General features: G+C 41.6%; 1 protein-coding gene across 12 annotated transcripts in view; it reads right to left on the bottom strand.

Moving 5' to 3' along the window:
* The window catches only part of LOC101718976 (transducin-like enhancer protein 4), a 146,059-nt gene extending 132,527 nt beyond the window's left edge, over positions 1–13,532 (bottom strand). For 3 of the 12 annotated variants that reach the window (XM_004862551.4, XM_013078809.3, XM_021242721.2), the window contains exons 1-4: positions 12,816–13,503; positions 12,195–12,292; positions 11,021–11,084; positions 9,840–9,884 (exon numbers count right to left, since the gene is read on the bottom strand). In XM_004862551.4, the coding sequence (XP_004862608.1) occupies positions 9,840–9,884; positions 11,021–11,084; positions 12,195–12,292; positions 12,816–12,860 (252 nt within the window). In that variant the 5' untranslated portion in view covers positions 12,861–13,503. Of the gene's footprint in view, positions 1–9,839; positions 9,885–11,020; positions 11,085–12,194; positions 12,293–12,470; positions 12,609–12,815 lie in introns of those variants that run through there. The other 9 variants (XM_004862555.4, XM_021242719.2, XM_087184144.1 and 6 more) reach the window with 5 other exon arrangements.
* Positions 13,533–14,156: the final 624 nt, after the last annotated feature.

The following is a 14,156-nucleotide window of genomic DNA, read 5'->3' as shown; positions in this document are numbered from 1 at the left end:
GTCCCAAGGGCCATGAGATAAACCTTAACTAGAGAAATAACCAACATCTATATTGAATTCTGGAAGGGTAACTAATCTTAGGAGCTCATTACACAACTGGTATAATACTGATACATATCTCTTTCACATGCACATTTTCAGAAGAAAATGATTACATCGTGTTATAATTCAGAAGGTGTATGATATGTGCCAAAGGAAAAATCTAAAAACTAATTGTTTTACAGAAGCACTGGTGTTATATTTTATTGTATATTACATATATTTATATTACATGTTTTGTAATAACTGTCCTAATTTTACATCAACATTATAGGCTGAATGGGAGCCCTATGGGAATCAACAGTATTCTACACCATCTACTAATGAATTGTGGAACTTTGTCATGTTAACAACTGCATCTCATTTCATCCATCCATAGGATGGGAATGCTTGATCTATTTTATAGAGGCTTAAGTGAAAAATGGATGAGAAAGTAGCCTGTTAGGGCCAGGGATTTAGCTCAGTGGTGCTGCCATCTGCCTCGCAAGCGCAAGGTCCCAAGTTTGGTGCCCGGTACCAAAAGAAAAAGAAAATACCTTGTTAAACACAAAGTAGTACATACATACATATTTCTACTTCGAGTTCTATTAGGTAATTGAGGATTTTAAAACTGAATGTCTTAAAAAGAACTTTCTGAGACAAAAGAGAACAGATGTTGAGTTTAAATTACTGTTCACAGGGTCACAAAGAACAACAAACCACGCTCAACTGGTCATTTTAGACTGAAGGAGTTGAGATCTGAGCATTCACCTATACTCAAACTTTGCTGAGAAAAGTGTGGTCCTGAGATGTTAAGGTGCTTTATAGTACTGCACAGTCATTGTCAAAGTCAGAACAAAAATCTGAGGCTCCTCACTTAGGTACTTTTGGGGAGGCAGTAGGCACAGAGTTTGGAATAGGGCAGAAAGACCTGTCATACTATCATTCTGACCTTGAATCAAATCCACGATCTATTTTACTGACTGGCTGATCTCAAGCAACTTAAGCTCTCTACCTCCGCCTCTTTGTATAACAGAAGTAAATAATAATTTCCTAAGACTGCTGTAAGAGTAAGTGAAATACTACTTGCAAAATAAGCTCTAAAATTGCTTACTATGACATACATTGCTTATTCTTCCAACAACATGCTCATCTCCTCTAATTTTGGTATCTTCAAAGTTCCCTGTCCCTTTAAAAGAAGTAGAAGCCCACATTTTTACTGATCTGGAAGAAAGCTGGACACAGCATAGTAAAGATCAGTATCACTACACACTCATTCGAACCACATGTACACAGATCTACTAACAGCAAAAGAACTCTTCAGATACCGTACATACTGACTGAGAGATTTTCAAGCTGCATTTTAAACTCAGTAACGAAGAAGTCATGTTCTCTTCTAGAAGTAGGAGCCAGCATGCCAAAATGTATATATTCCTCATTCCCAAGTTAGATCACCTTTATTTCCTCTTGTTATGTGTCATACTTCCACAAACTTAACTAGTAGGCAGCACAGGCCTAAACATATTTAAAGGTTTAATACTGATTATCCTACAACCCAAATATACCTTAAAAACATTAGGCTCCTCAAGATTCTTGAAGGCAGGTATTCCATCATTCACCAAATACTTCATGACCACCAACACATTTGTCTCTCTCTCACACACACACACACACACCTCAGTATCAGATATACAGCAGAAAGCAATAACAAAACCCCCTGTTCTCCTGGAGCTTATATTCCAGGTAGAGACGGGGGCAGGCAATAAACAAGTATGTATCTAGTACTGTATACTCTTTTTTGCACAGAATAGTTTAGGAATGTGGGAGCAGCCAGTTTTATTAAGTGCTTTGCTAAAAGTGGACCTTGGCTTTGTATTTCAATTTGCTGATCCCAGATTCCCTTCAAGCAGGGCACTGATACTGGAGGGCAGCAGGGAGGAGAGGGAGGAGCTGTACTTCAAACACAAATCACACAGATCAGATCTCTCACTAGCGACCACAGTATAAACTTTTGGAATGCCAAGTAGCATTACCATGTTCCTCATGCTACAGAAAGCCAAGAGGATCACCAAAGTAAGCACATTATTTGCTGTTCGTTAACAGTATGGTCAGTGAAGTGAGCTCTGTAAAGGAAGACAAGAAACCTACTATTTCCTCTCTTGCCAGTGACTCTCGCCATGAGACCGCAGGCACATTCGGAAACCTATGTGAACTCTGGTATCCCCACCCACATGCTGATCTTCCCTGACTGTGACACTAGGCTAGTCTCTTAAGCCCTTAAGCCTCAATGTCATCTGTTAAAGGAGGCCAATGGAATGACACTGCTTGGCAAACTGTCGGATACTCCACTGACAGGAGCTATTTAAATAAATACATGGATCCAAGCTTGCTACCAAGCTTTACAGGAACATCAGGAAGATTAAAGAGAACACATAAAATACCATAAGCTCTCTGCAAAGAAAGACTGTTATATAGTACTAGTGCTTGTGATTTCTACCACTATTCTTTCCAGTTCAATTTCTTTGCCTTTCCAATTTCTGTAACCAACAAAATCCAAACATTCAGAAGTAAAATAAGTAGCTACAAAACAAGAATGAACAGAATCCTAGTTACAACAAAGAGAGATAAGCCTGCTGAGAAATCAGCCAATATCCCTCGTCCCTTCCCCAATTTCCCACTGGCCTAAATTGCTGCAACGGGACCCTGAAGAAGTCCCAGCATACCACAGCCAGCCCAGGTGGGGAACAGCTCCCAAGGAGCTGCCAAATCTTAAGGTATCTATACACAAAATTCCTTAAAAAGGATGAGATGAGGCACTCACCAAAGGACATGTACCTAAAAGGTGCCCTGGAGTAACTTGGCCCTTCTGCTTCTTTGAAAAGCAGCTAAGAAAATCCACACCTCAGGTGTTTGTTTGTCCCCCTAGGTGGAGACCATGTTACACACTGTAGGTCTCTGAGGAACAGTTTGGGCTCAGTGACATAAGATAGCAAGTGCTTTGTATCAATGCTGGGTCAATTCCAATGAAAACAGACAGGGTATATAGGTTTGTGGTGATCAATGCCAGCTAAAACACTCTTTACAGACAGAAAACAATTACCACTGACAGCTGTTACTAAGGCAAAGCCAAAACCCAAGTAACTTTCACTTTGACTAAAACTTGAGGCCCCTCCCCCTAAGTGTAATAATTTCATAAACTGTATGCAGTGTACTTACTTCTAACAAGTCCTAAGCCTTTCAAGCTGTCCTTAACAATGTAGATACTCAGTTGCCCACACCTGAATGTGTTGCCTCTTGCTTCCCTCCAACAGCCAAGCTTGCAAATCAATAGCTTAATCTTTACAAGACCACTGGGTCTGCCATCAGTGCCAGAGTGCTGCAATTTTTGTAAAGAGGATGGGGAGGGAACAAGGAAAAATCCTTCTAGAAATCACAGCTCTTTCACTCTCTAACCATCAAATATTCCTGTACAACAGTGACAAACCATGCTACCAAGTAACATCAAAGACAATAAAAATTTTTTCATTAAAAACAAACACAAATAGCACATTTTTAACATTTAATTCCCATCTGTCTTCATCTTGTACAGAGCAAAAATTTAACAAAAAAAAGGTAAAATTCTAGGAAAGGAAAGAGAAAGTAAAGACTGAAGAACTATCATCTTCATCAAAGCTACAGTTGCAGCTCTCATTCTTAACTATTAATCTAACCTAGCTCAGAGTGACAGTACGACCGAGATATAAAGAACTCTCTGCCCTTCAAAATGATAAATAAGTAGAAAAAAGCAATATGCAGCAGGGATTGCGGGGAAAGAAATATACCTGTTTCAATGCTACAAAAAAATTATTTCACCCGTAAAAGCAAAACATCTGCCTTCATTTAAAAGTTTGAGTTATGTGTGATTTCCTGCATCTAAGAACAAGAACCTCTTTCTGAACTACAAACAGCCACAAAACATTACATTCTCCCCTTTAGAACCCACAAGACCATGATTAACAAACAGGCTCTCATCTTTAGACATAGTTTCAGGAGCCACAAGGAAAAGATAAAAGTTAAATGGAAGAACAAGTTTATAAACAAATGGGAAATAGGTTTCCTGGGGAGAAGGCAAATTCCCTCCTGATAAGCTAGCTACTCTCTCAGCCCACACGTGGGAGACCACGTCTAAGTGACCCTCACCCTGCAACTTACTGAAAGCAGGCTGGGCCTGGGCCTGGGCCTAGACTCCAGACAGCCACAGTGAATCTACCCACACGCAAGGGATTCTGGCTAGACCCAATATTGAAGGGCTCAAGGACAAACCCTCTGCCCCAGGCTCTCCATGCTAGCAGTGAACTTGGCTGGGCTGAATCTCTACTTCCTGACAGACCATCTCCCAGGAGGCACCGTCCAGGTAAATTCGCAAGTCTTCAATCTACACCACCATCGGCTGTATCACCATCTGCAGATCTGACCCTGTTTCCTCACCTTCTGATTGGCCATAATCCCTTTCTTAGGATCACTGTGAGAATTAAAGGAAAGAATTTTGGCAGTATGCCCAGGCTGTGGCAAGCACACGCTAGACATATAATAAATGTTTACTTCCACTGGAAGGAAGCTCTAATTCCACCCAACAATCATTGCTTTAGGTGAATAATTCTCCTGTAGTACCTCAAGAAAAACAAAATCAACAATCTACCATGTGAGAAAGGAAGAAGAAACCCACGGTATTCAGAAAATACTCCAGCTAACACACATACACATACACACACACACTCTGGAATAGATTAAATCCCATCTTTTCAATCTGTTTCTCTTGTAGGATTGTGACAAGTAACATAACTCACTGGGTCCTCCCTGGCATTAAGTGCCCTGATGCAAGTACCTCTTACAGTTTTGGAAAAAATATTATTTACAATCTACATAAAACTAAATTTAGTAAACCAGAATACAGCTGGCCTCCTATCACAAAATGTCCAAATAAAAGAAGGGGAAAAACACCCTCAATAATCTCCATTTGGTTAATATTAATTGTAAAAAATTATCAGAGGGAAAGTAATCTGAAACTAGAAAAGGTGGCTTTAACCTTAATAAAAAACAGAAACATAAGAAACCAACACACACAGCTCCTAACTACATCTAGAATTTATGCAGTCATCAAAATTTCACTTGTATGTCTGAGATGTTCCAGTCGAGTAGTATCCGTTCACTATTCATCACCTCTAGATTATTTCTTAACGTTCGTAAAGCAAAACAAATTTCTTTCAGCAAAATTTTCATTGCTTTATTGGTTCCTTTTAGGTAGAACACCTTACCTTTGATAATAGATCCCTGTCAGTAGTTCACAAGTTTAATCACACCCATTTTTGAAAAAAGCAGAAGTACCATGTAAAAACACATTTCTGCCTGCTTCTCTATGTACTCTTCCAAATCTAAGAGTATACAATATAAGGCAGAAGATGTGTAAGATATTGGTAATGCTCCCTGACAAAAAAATTACCTTACGTGAAATCCAGTTTAAACACAACTTTAAAGGAACTGACTTCCACTCCAAGTACTTTCTCCAAATAAATTCACTGCATCCTAGAAGCAAGTACACTCTAGTCATGTACTACTTCAACCTCAATAAATCTCTTCTTACTTTCCAAATCCTAGCCTGCTTTCTAAAATAGTTCACTAAAAAGCACCAACCTAATTAACAACAGCTTCCTCTGCAACGCGGGCCTTCATTTCACTTATTTACACATTAACTGCAGCCTCCTGTTGGCCAATCCAGTCTATTCTCTGTACCATGCCGAGCCTTTTATCTGCCCTGGACAGCATTTTCTCCAGCAGATGAAGTAGATGCCGATTGATTTGCTGTCGAGCATGGTAAATTAATAGCAACAAATTGCTGAGGGCCCGTCTCGCTGCTCCACCATGCTTCGGCAGTTTTGCTTTATTTGCTCCATGATGGGCAGCAGTCGGCCTCTTCAAGTCAATTTCTTCTTAACAACCTGCAATACTTTTCAATGGTGAAAATAGAGCTGTTCCTTGTAAGTCAGAAATCAATATCCTATTGCCCTTAGAAAATGCTAAACAAGCAGTATTGGCAATCCACTTGGTACTAGAGGGTATCAGATATAATGCAAATCCATACTGCTTCCCTCCTTGTAGTTATTACAGTTTGCTAAAAGGTTCCTAATGTCATTTATCATCATTTACTATCGACCAAAGAGGCTATGATTATGATTTCCTATCAGCTGGCAAGGCCCTTTCATTTCTATTCAATTAATATTTTAGCAGCACTCAAATGGTTGTGGCCCAAGTCTCATAATAAAATTTACATGGCTTGGAGTGAAAACAGGAGTTTTCTTGCCTTGATTTTTAAAAAAATAATACACACATATATATGAACACATACATAGTAAATATGTATATATAAGTGTAGTACTCACTTAATGGGGTCTACATGTTAGAGATTTCTAAAACTTTTCAATGATTCCTAAAATTCAAGCACTGGGCAAAAACATTTTAGAAGCAAAGAGAGACATTCAGATTATAAAGTATTACCTATAAGCAAGTCAGGAAACACTCTTGTGCTCTGCTTTTCTAAATTTACCAAGGCCATCCATTTAGTTTCTATAGGTTGAATCCACACACCTACTGTTGATAATCTACATCTGATATTCCTTTTAGAGTGGTGATCATTGCTAAAGGGAGGTTTCCATCAGGAAAAATGTCTTCAGGCATCACAGGTGGAGGTGGTGGTGAACAAACAGCACTTAGTAATGCTATGGATGCATGCATCATTACCCCATCTGCCCACAGTCCCTGACCCATTTGGAAGCCACACTATTTATAAAGAACAATCAGCAAAAGAAAGTAACAGCTAAACCCTGGGCTAACTGTCCCATCCAAAACAAAGCAAAACCCTGTACAGTACTTAGGGAAATCATCAGGGAATGAAGGCCAATGTTCTTTCCTTTTTAAAAAATCCGTTTTGAAGACATCACAATGAGACACATGCCATTTTTAACTATGTCTTGATCATCATTTTCAGTTTCACGATAGACCTCAAGATAGTGGCCAGGTATTAATCCCCATTATACCCTAGAGTACTCCACACCCTAACTGGGGTATTTTCCCAGCTTCATCTGCTCAGCTCTGCCAATCCCACTAAAGATTACTAGACATTAGATCCATATTTCATGCTCTAGTTCTGTGTCGTGTCACACGTTCCCCTGAAAAAAACCCCACTAATTCTACCAGACTAATGCTATTTACTCAGTTACCAAAATTTAAATTAATTATGTTCTCAAACATAATTGTTAAAAATTGGCAACATGATGCAGGCTTAATTAAGATTAAATCCAATTTACTAAATGTACTTTAATTGGTACTAATTACATCAGCTTTCATCTCAGGATGACAAATTCCCCATACGTTTCACTTTATAGTTCTCTATCAGAATCAACACAGGGTGACCGACGACGAGCATCACTCGAAAAGAGGCAGGGGAGAATGCAACCCCACTGTGTCACTGCTTCACACTTCCATCCTTTTATCAGTTTGCTAAGTCACAGAGTCGTGACTCCATCACAACCATCATTTTCTGTTCCAATGAAAAATTTCTCTACAAATAAAGACTCTGTGGCTGGCTTCAGCCAAGAAGAACAGAAGTGTTAACCAAAAAATACACAAAGGTTTCAAATATCAGGGCCATCAGTTACTAGGGTACCTCCAAGGACTCCTGGGACTCCTCCTCTTGAACCTTTCAAGACACAAATCTAATAGTGAGTCAGTCTAACCTGATCTTGAGAACTAGGCCCAGCTACACTACAGGGCGACCTCCCTGCATTACTGCTGCTTTCCATTACAAGGGTATCCAGTGCATCTGAAAGAGAAGCTAAGGGGAACGAAGGCTGTCTGCCTAGGAAAACAAATAAAGACAGATATGCCTCTGTGCTTAAGGGGGAGAAAGAAAGAAAATATAATAAGTAGGTGGTTTGCAGGGCTGTCTGTATTTCATAATGTGATAAACTGCCCTCAGGATTCTCGATATGATTGAATTTAAAAGCAAGAGAAAAAAAGGGAAAATGTACTTTTCTCAATTTTAAATGGATGGCATTTGAGGCCAGCTGGACATGAAGATGACAGAATTATAGAGATATAAAATGGGTAAAATTAAAGAATCTCACATGCCCCAATACTGTATTTCCACATTAACACACACGGCCAAACACAAGCTATGTGTCATGCACAAAAATGTAGATCGTACAAGAAGATCTGGAAACGAAGAACACAGAGAAGGAAAACTAAAGGGACATGAATCATATGATCCAATTTTTATAAAACATTAATTTTGGTAGGGAGAGGGGAGGCAGGGGTCAGGACCCCACCCAAAAAAAAGAAAGAAAAAAGACATATATGAAATCCAGACCTAAAATGATACATAATGAGATAATTAACAATACTAACTCTCATGTAATTTATTTCTATAAGGTACAGCTAAGCTTGAATAGATTTTGTTTAAGCAGGAGACATGTAAATTACTAAACAGAAATGGCAGGGATGCCAAAATAAGAATTTAATTTTATATGTGGCGTTCAATTTAATTTAATGCATGGCATTCAAACTGTACTATGACATATTCTAACTGTATATAAAGTAAAACAATATCTGAAATAAAAAGTCCTCAACAGAAGTAGTCTCATTTCCCCTCAATTTTTTGTCTTCAGTTGCTATCTATTTAACTGCCTTCATTGTCTAACAGGCATCTTTCAAAGGTAAACTACGTATGTGGGCATGTTCTGAGCAAGTGGTGAATAATTCTATGCAAAAAAGGAGTCCACAGATAGTACAAGCCTATTAGTATGTGGTTATTTCATATTTTCTAAACTTACAAGGTAACAACACCCACCTTGATCACAAAAAGACAAAGAACTCATTAAATTTCCCCTTACCCCTTCCGCAGCAGGCAAGCATATATACACCTATTGTGGAATGGTTGAGGATACCTGCAGCACTTCTAAGAGATCATTAAAAATCAATGCTTCGGAGAGAAATTAGTATTGCCCAACAGTATTTCATATGCCTGTATATTATATATATGCTATTTCTTCTGTGTAGGAAACTTAAGCCAAATTATTTCACTTGGTCTCTTCCAAAGAAAAAAAGCCTGTTTGACTCATACCCCTTAGTGCTTTCTGACTAATCATGACTTTTTTTTTTTTTTCTGAATTAATTGCTAGATTTCAAGCCCCAGCGTTGAACCTATTCACATCCTCCTAACAGGCTCATTTGCTCTGTACAAATTTTGGAAGCAATGGTTACAGTTCTTGGTAAGACCCACCTAAGAAGCCTCTGGGGACCTGTACAAGGATTTTACATCAACTTCTTCTGTAGTTCCACAGATTTCATTTTGATCCTCCCAGCTCACCCTCTATCTATCTATTCTTTCACAGAGAGCCAACAAAAGCTACACATTTGCGCAATTTTTAAGACTTTCTAAGAAAAGCTCTTTCACAAAACAAGTCTGTAATGTCCAAAACACACAAAAGCAACTCCTACAAAAGAACAACAAGATATATTTAAAATTTTGGAATCCAGCTTTTGAAAGTGTAGAAGTTTAATATGCATTCAAATGTTTTAAAATAACATTTTAAATGATTAAATTTAGGATACTACTCAAGAAAAATGAGGAACCACCTGTGAAAAAAACGTGTTCTCTCCAATACTCAGTATTTAAAATACAGGTAGCCACAACAGTCTGCAGAAGAAAATTGTAAAATACACAATTTTGTTTTCAAAATGCACCGGCATTACCATCATTTAAAATAGTTACAAAAATAATAACTTACCTGCTTGTGCATTTCTATATTCAACCCATAGGACATTTCATAATACTGTCAAAGAAAGAAAAGCAATTAAATTTCTGCTTTTCATCAAATCATCTCTCTAGTTTGTTTACAATGCTCCAAGTATGTTTAAACCAAACATAAAAGCCTCACCTAAGCCAAAATAGCCATAATACCTTTGTTATGAAATCAAGAGGGCCGCTCAACTAAAATCTTTAGTTTAATAAACTAGAAACCACCTTAAGACACTCTGTGAATAACTCACAAAACTAGGAAAAATTATGTTCAAATAAGCATCCTTAACATCTCCACTTGTCTTGACATGATGAACAAATGAATCAAGAAATATGAAAATTAAGAACCATACTTCTCTAATTCCTAGACACAGTGCGAATTTGTCTTGAAATTCAATGCTTTGAAAGAAAGGTTGGAAAAGGTGGTGCTACACTGAGTTTAGTTTCTCATTTTTAGTATACTGCTCATATTCACACATTCAAAGCAAAAACAGTCGATAGAAAACGAACCAGTGAATTATTCTAGAGTCTTTCTGAGCAATCCTAAAAGGATGCTTCATACTTCTAAAGCATATCTGATTTTTTTGTGCTTGTAGAATAACTGGCATTTACAGAAATTCTAACAGAACAAAATGAACACTCCTCAAACCAATGTTAACACTGCAGAAATTAAAAACATACACACAAAAATATAAGCATAAAAGTAACATAATGAGAAAAAAATCTGAAAAGGAGTTTAGTGTCTGCTTTTATTCATCATTCTCTAAAAGAAATGTCATTAAAATTTTAAGAGTATACAGAAAAACTGGTTGAAATTGTTTGGTGCAGGAGTAATAAAACAACAAAGAAAACCACTAACAAAAACATTTTGCTTGTGACTAAACAAAACAAAAAGTAGTTTTGGTTTTTTTTCCAGTCTGTAAAAACAAAGCTCAGAAAATTATACCCCATGCAGTCGAACTTTTTGAAAATTCAAATGAAAGCTGGTTGCCAAAGGCAAGTTATAACATCCTAGAATTACAAGTTGCTAATGAACACATTCCCACAACCTGGGCTACACTGGCAGGCCCAGGGATCTCCCTGCCTTCAGCCTCTAGCAATCCGAGTGTACCCTTGCTCCTGGGATCCCAAACTAACAGGCACTCTGAATCCGTGACACGGTTCTCTTACCATGACATAATGCCGCTGCATCTCAGTCTTCTCGCTGGCGAGCTTCTCACATTCCAGCTTCAGACTGTTCAAGACATAGCATCATCTGAGTACAGTGCAGAACTTAACCTGCAACCTTCAAATCCAAACACACACTTCCTCCTTCAAATCATCACCTACCAACACCAAGTCAACAATCTTAACCACCACCTCATTAAGGAAAGGCAGGAGAGGGAAATGGAGGGCTAGAACCAGCCTGGACTTGCCCCTTGAGTAAGGACCAAATTGGGAAATTTTTGTTTTTTGGTTTTTTAAGATAACTTTTTAAAGATATAAACCCTCTAATAAATTTAATTCTGGAACTGCACCCAGAATTGACTATTCACTGAATTCACGTAATAAAGACAAGAACAAGGAAATAAACATCAAATAATGACTACACATACAAGCATAAGTCCCCCAAAATGTCACAGGGGAGGTTTTTTTCCTTTAATGTTCCACGAAGAGATTAATGAAAATACGAATCAAGCAGTCATATGAATGATGTCTTTTTTTCCCCCCTCCAAAGCACACAGACAAGTTGAACACCAACAACCGGGGGCAAAGTGTTGACCGGGTTCAGCGGCTCGTTTTGGTTCTTGCATTTATGAAATCAGAACTATGCATCATTACAAAGCCACCACAAGGAAAATGTTTCAAAGGCACTCTAAGTCTAATAATCGCTTCTAAGATGAAAACATTTTTTTTTCCGCATAAAAGTAATGAAATCGTTCACGCCAATACTTCCCAGGGCTCTCAGCTATTTAGTGGAATGACAGAAGGAAGAAATCAAGCCCAGAGTAATAAAGAAGCAAGTAAGTCAAAAGGCCCCAGAATCTTCCCAACCTTCCATTCTCCCGGACCCAATAAATCAATACGGAAAGTTTGGCCTCAGCGTTTTTCAAAGTCTCCCCAGTTTCGATTGTTCTGCCTCGGTTTTTATTTACGGGAGAAGAAAGGAACGCTTTATTTCTTTACACCTGCCTAAAGGAAAAGAGGCCTTGACTTGCCCTTTCGGTCCACAGGAAAATAATAATAATAATAATAATAATAATACCTTTGGGGTGGCAAAAAAAAAGGTGTTTGTGCGTATATGGGGGGGGCAGACGACAAGAGCTAAGCAAACAGAAGGATCAGCTAAAGTCAATATCGTTACCTGTGGTATTGAGCCTGCAAAAACTGAAACTCCTCCTTAATCCGATCACAGGACTCGGAAATGGTAAATTTAAAGGGTTGCGCAGGCTGATGCGGTGCCTAAAGAACAACAATAAAATATTTAATTAGCCCACATCACAGCCGAAGCAGGGCGAGGGAGCAGTGCGCGCGCGGCGCCGGCGGGGCGGGGGTGCCGGGCAGCCGGCTCGGGGCGCCGCAAACTCCGCCGCCCTCCCCGCCCGCGCCCGCAGGTTCGAGCCCCGGCTCCCCGCCCCACCCGGAATCGGAACCGGCCCGTCGGGGGGACCCGCGCCATGGCGTCGGGGGCGCTCAGACCGCCGAGGGGCGCAGCGCCCGCTCCCGAGCTCCACCGCCCCGCGCTCCCGAGCTCCACCGCCGCCGCGGGCGCCTCCTCCCCGGCCCTCCCAGGCGGACCGCGCCTCCGCCTCCGCCTCCGTCCAGCGCCCCCCGCGGGCTCTCAGCTCCTGGGCTCCGAGACAACAATGAGAAAATGGCTACAATGCCGTCGCCCGCCCTCGGGGGCTGCGCGGGGAGAGGCCGGCGCCCCACGCCACTCCGGCCGGGGCTCCACTGGGCGCTGGGGCCGCGCCGCCGCACTCACCGCGTGCCGGGTCTGCGGGTACATCTTGCTCAGGTCGCGGATCATCCACGCGGCTCAGCGGTCTGCGCTCGGCAGAGGCGCGGGGCGCATTGGCTTTGACGGCCCCGAGGAGGCGGCGGCGGCGGCGGCGGCGGGTGCGGCGGGAAGGCTGGGTGCCGGGCCGGGCCGCTCCGCTTCCCGCAGGAGGAGGCGGCGTCACGGGCCCGCGGCGGGCACGGTCCGGCCCGGCCCGCCAGACCCGCGCCGACCTGGGGCCGCGATCCGCGCCCGCTCCAAACTTTTTTTATTCGTCTTTTTATTGGCTGTTATTCCTCCGAATGAATGATCGCTCTTCTTCCCTAAAAGCAAAGGCAAACTCCTGTGGTTCGGAAGAGGTCTCCACGGTGCTTTGGGGTTTCTCTGGAGATTTTTTCACTTCACAGCAACGATCTTTAAAAGGCACCTTTTAGCTTCTTTTGCCACATTTCATTTCCTTATTTTTCTTCCTTCCTGTTTTGTCTTTTTTTTTGAAACCCCAAATTGAAGGGAATTAAAATAAGAGTGAAACGCTTGCGGCTTTTTTTGAAATCTCTCTCCTTTCAAACTCTGAGAACACCACCTCAAAATAATATGCAAGTGTGTAAAAGAGGGGGAAGAAAGCCGCCAACAGCCCAAACACCCGCTCAGAACAGCTCTAACAACACGCTCTGTGTAGGTGACTTCTTTGACCAAATTTAGCAGCAGCTAATTATTAACATTCTTATACATATTCACAGCCGGCCTCTGAGGAGCCGCGGAGCATCTCGGGAGATGTAGTCCGCCCCAGGCGACCGTGGCTGAGGAGACCGCCAGATTGACTACAACCACCGACCGGCCACGCGACCACTCCCGGACGCTTTCCAAGCGCCCCGCCCTTCCCAGGCGCGGTAGGCGTTTGCAGCAACCAATCAGAGATGACTGAACATTAATCGCCGTTCTCTGTTACTGCCCATCATTTCACTGCTGACAAATGGTAAGCCAGGAGGGAGGAGCTGAGCGGGTTGGAACCCACGTGGGGGCCGGGCGTCGCGGGTGGCTCCAACCAATGAACGAAAAGGGATGGGCTGGCGGGGGCGGGGCGGAGACGGCCCGCCCAAGGCGGAGCTTCGCCTTGGTTGACGTTCCTTAGCGCGAGCGTTCGAACCGGGGAAACATTTGTTCAGCTGTCAATCAAAGTAACGTGGGCCCGGGAGAAGCGGAGGCTGCAGTTGCTGCTGCCCTGACCGCTTCTTCAGAACTAGATGTTGGTGGCGGCGGTGGCGTGGAAATAAAGAGGGTGGAGGAGCGACGAGGCTGGGGGCTGATCCGAAGGTCTCGTCCTCC

This window comes from Heterocephalus glaber, unplaced genomic scaffold (genome assembly GCF_053883595.1).
Source record: "Heterocephalus glaber isolate CG9 unplaced genomic scaffold, H.glaber_assembly_v1.0 deba00001481, whole genome shotgun sequence".
Taxonomy (NCBI): domain Eukaryota; kingdom Metazoa; phylum Chordata; class Mammalia; order Rodentia; family Bathyergidae; genus Heterocephalus; species Heterocephalus glaber.
Note: the sequence above shows the minus strand (reverse complement) of the source record. Positions and strands in the feature narration are given on the sequence as shown.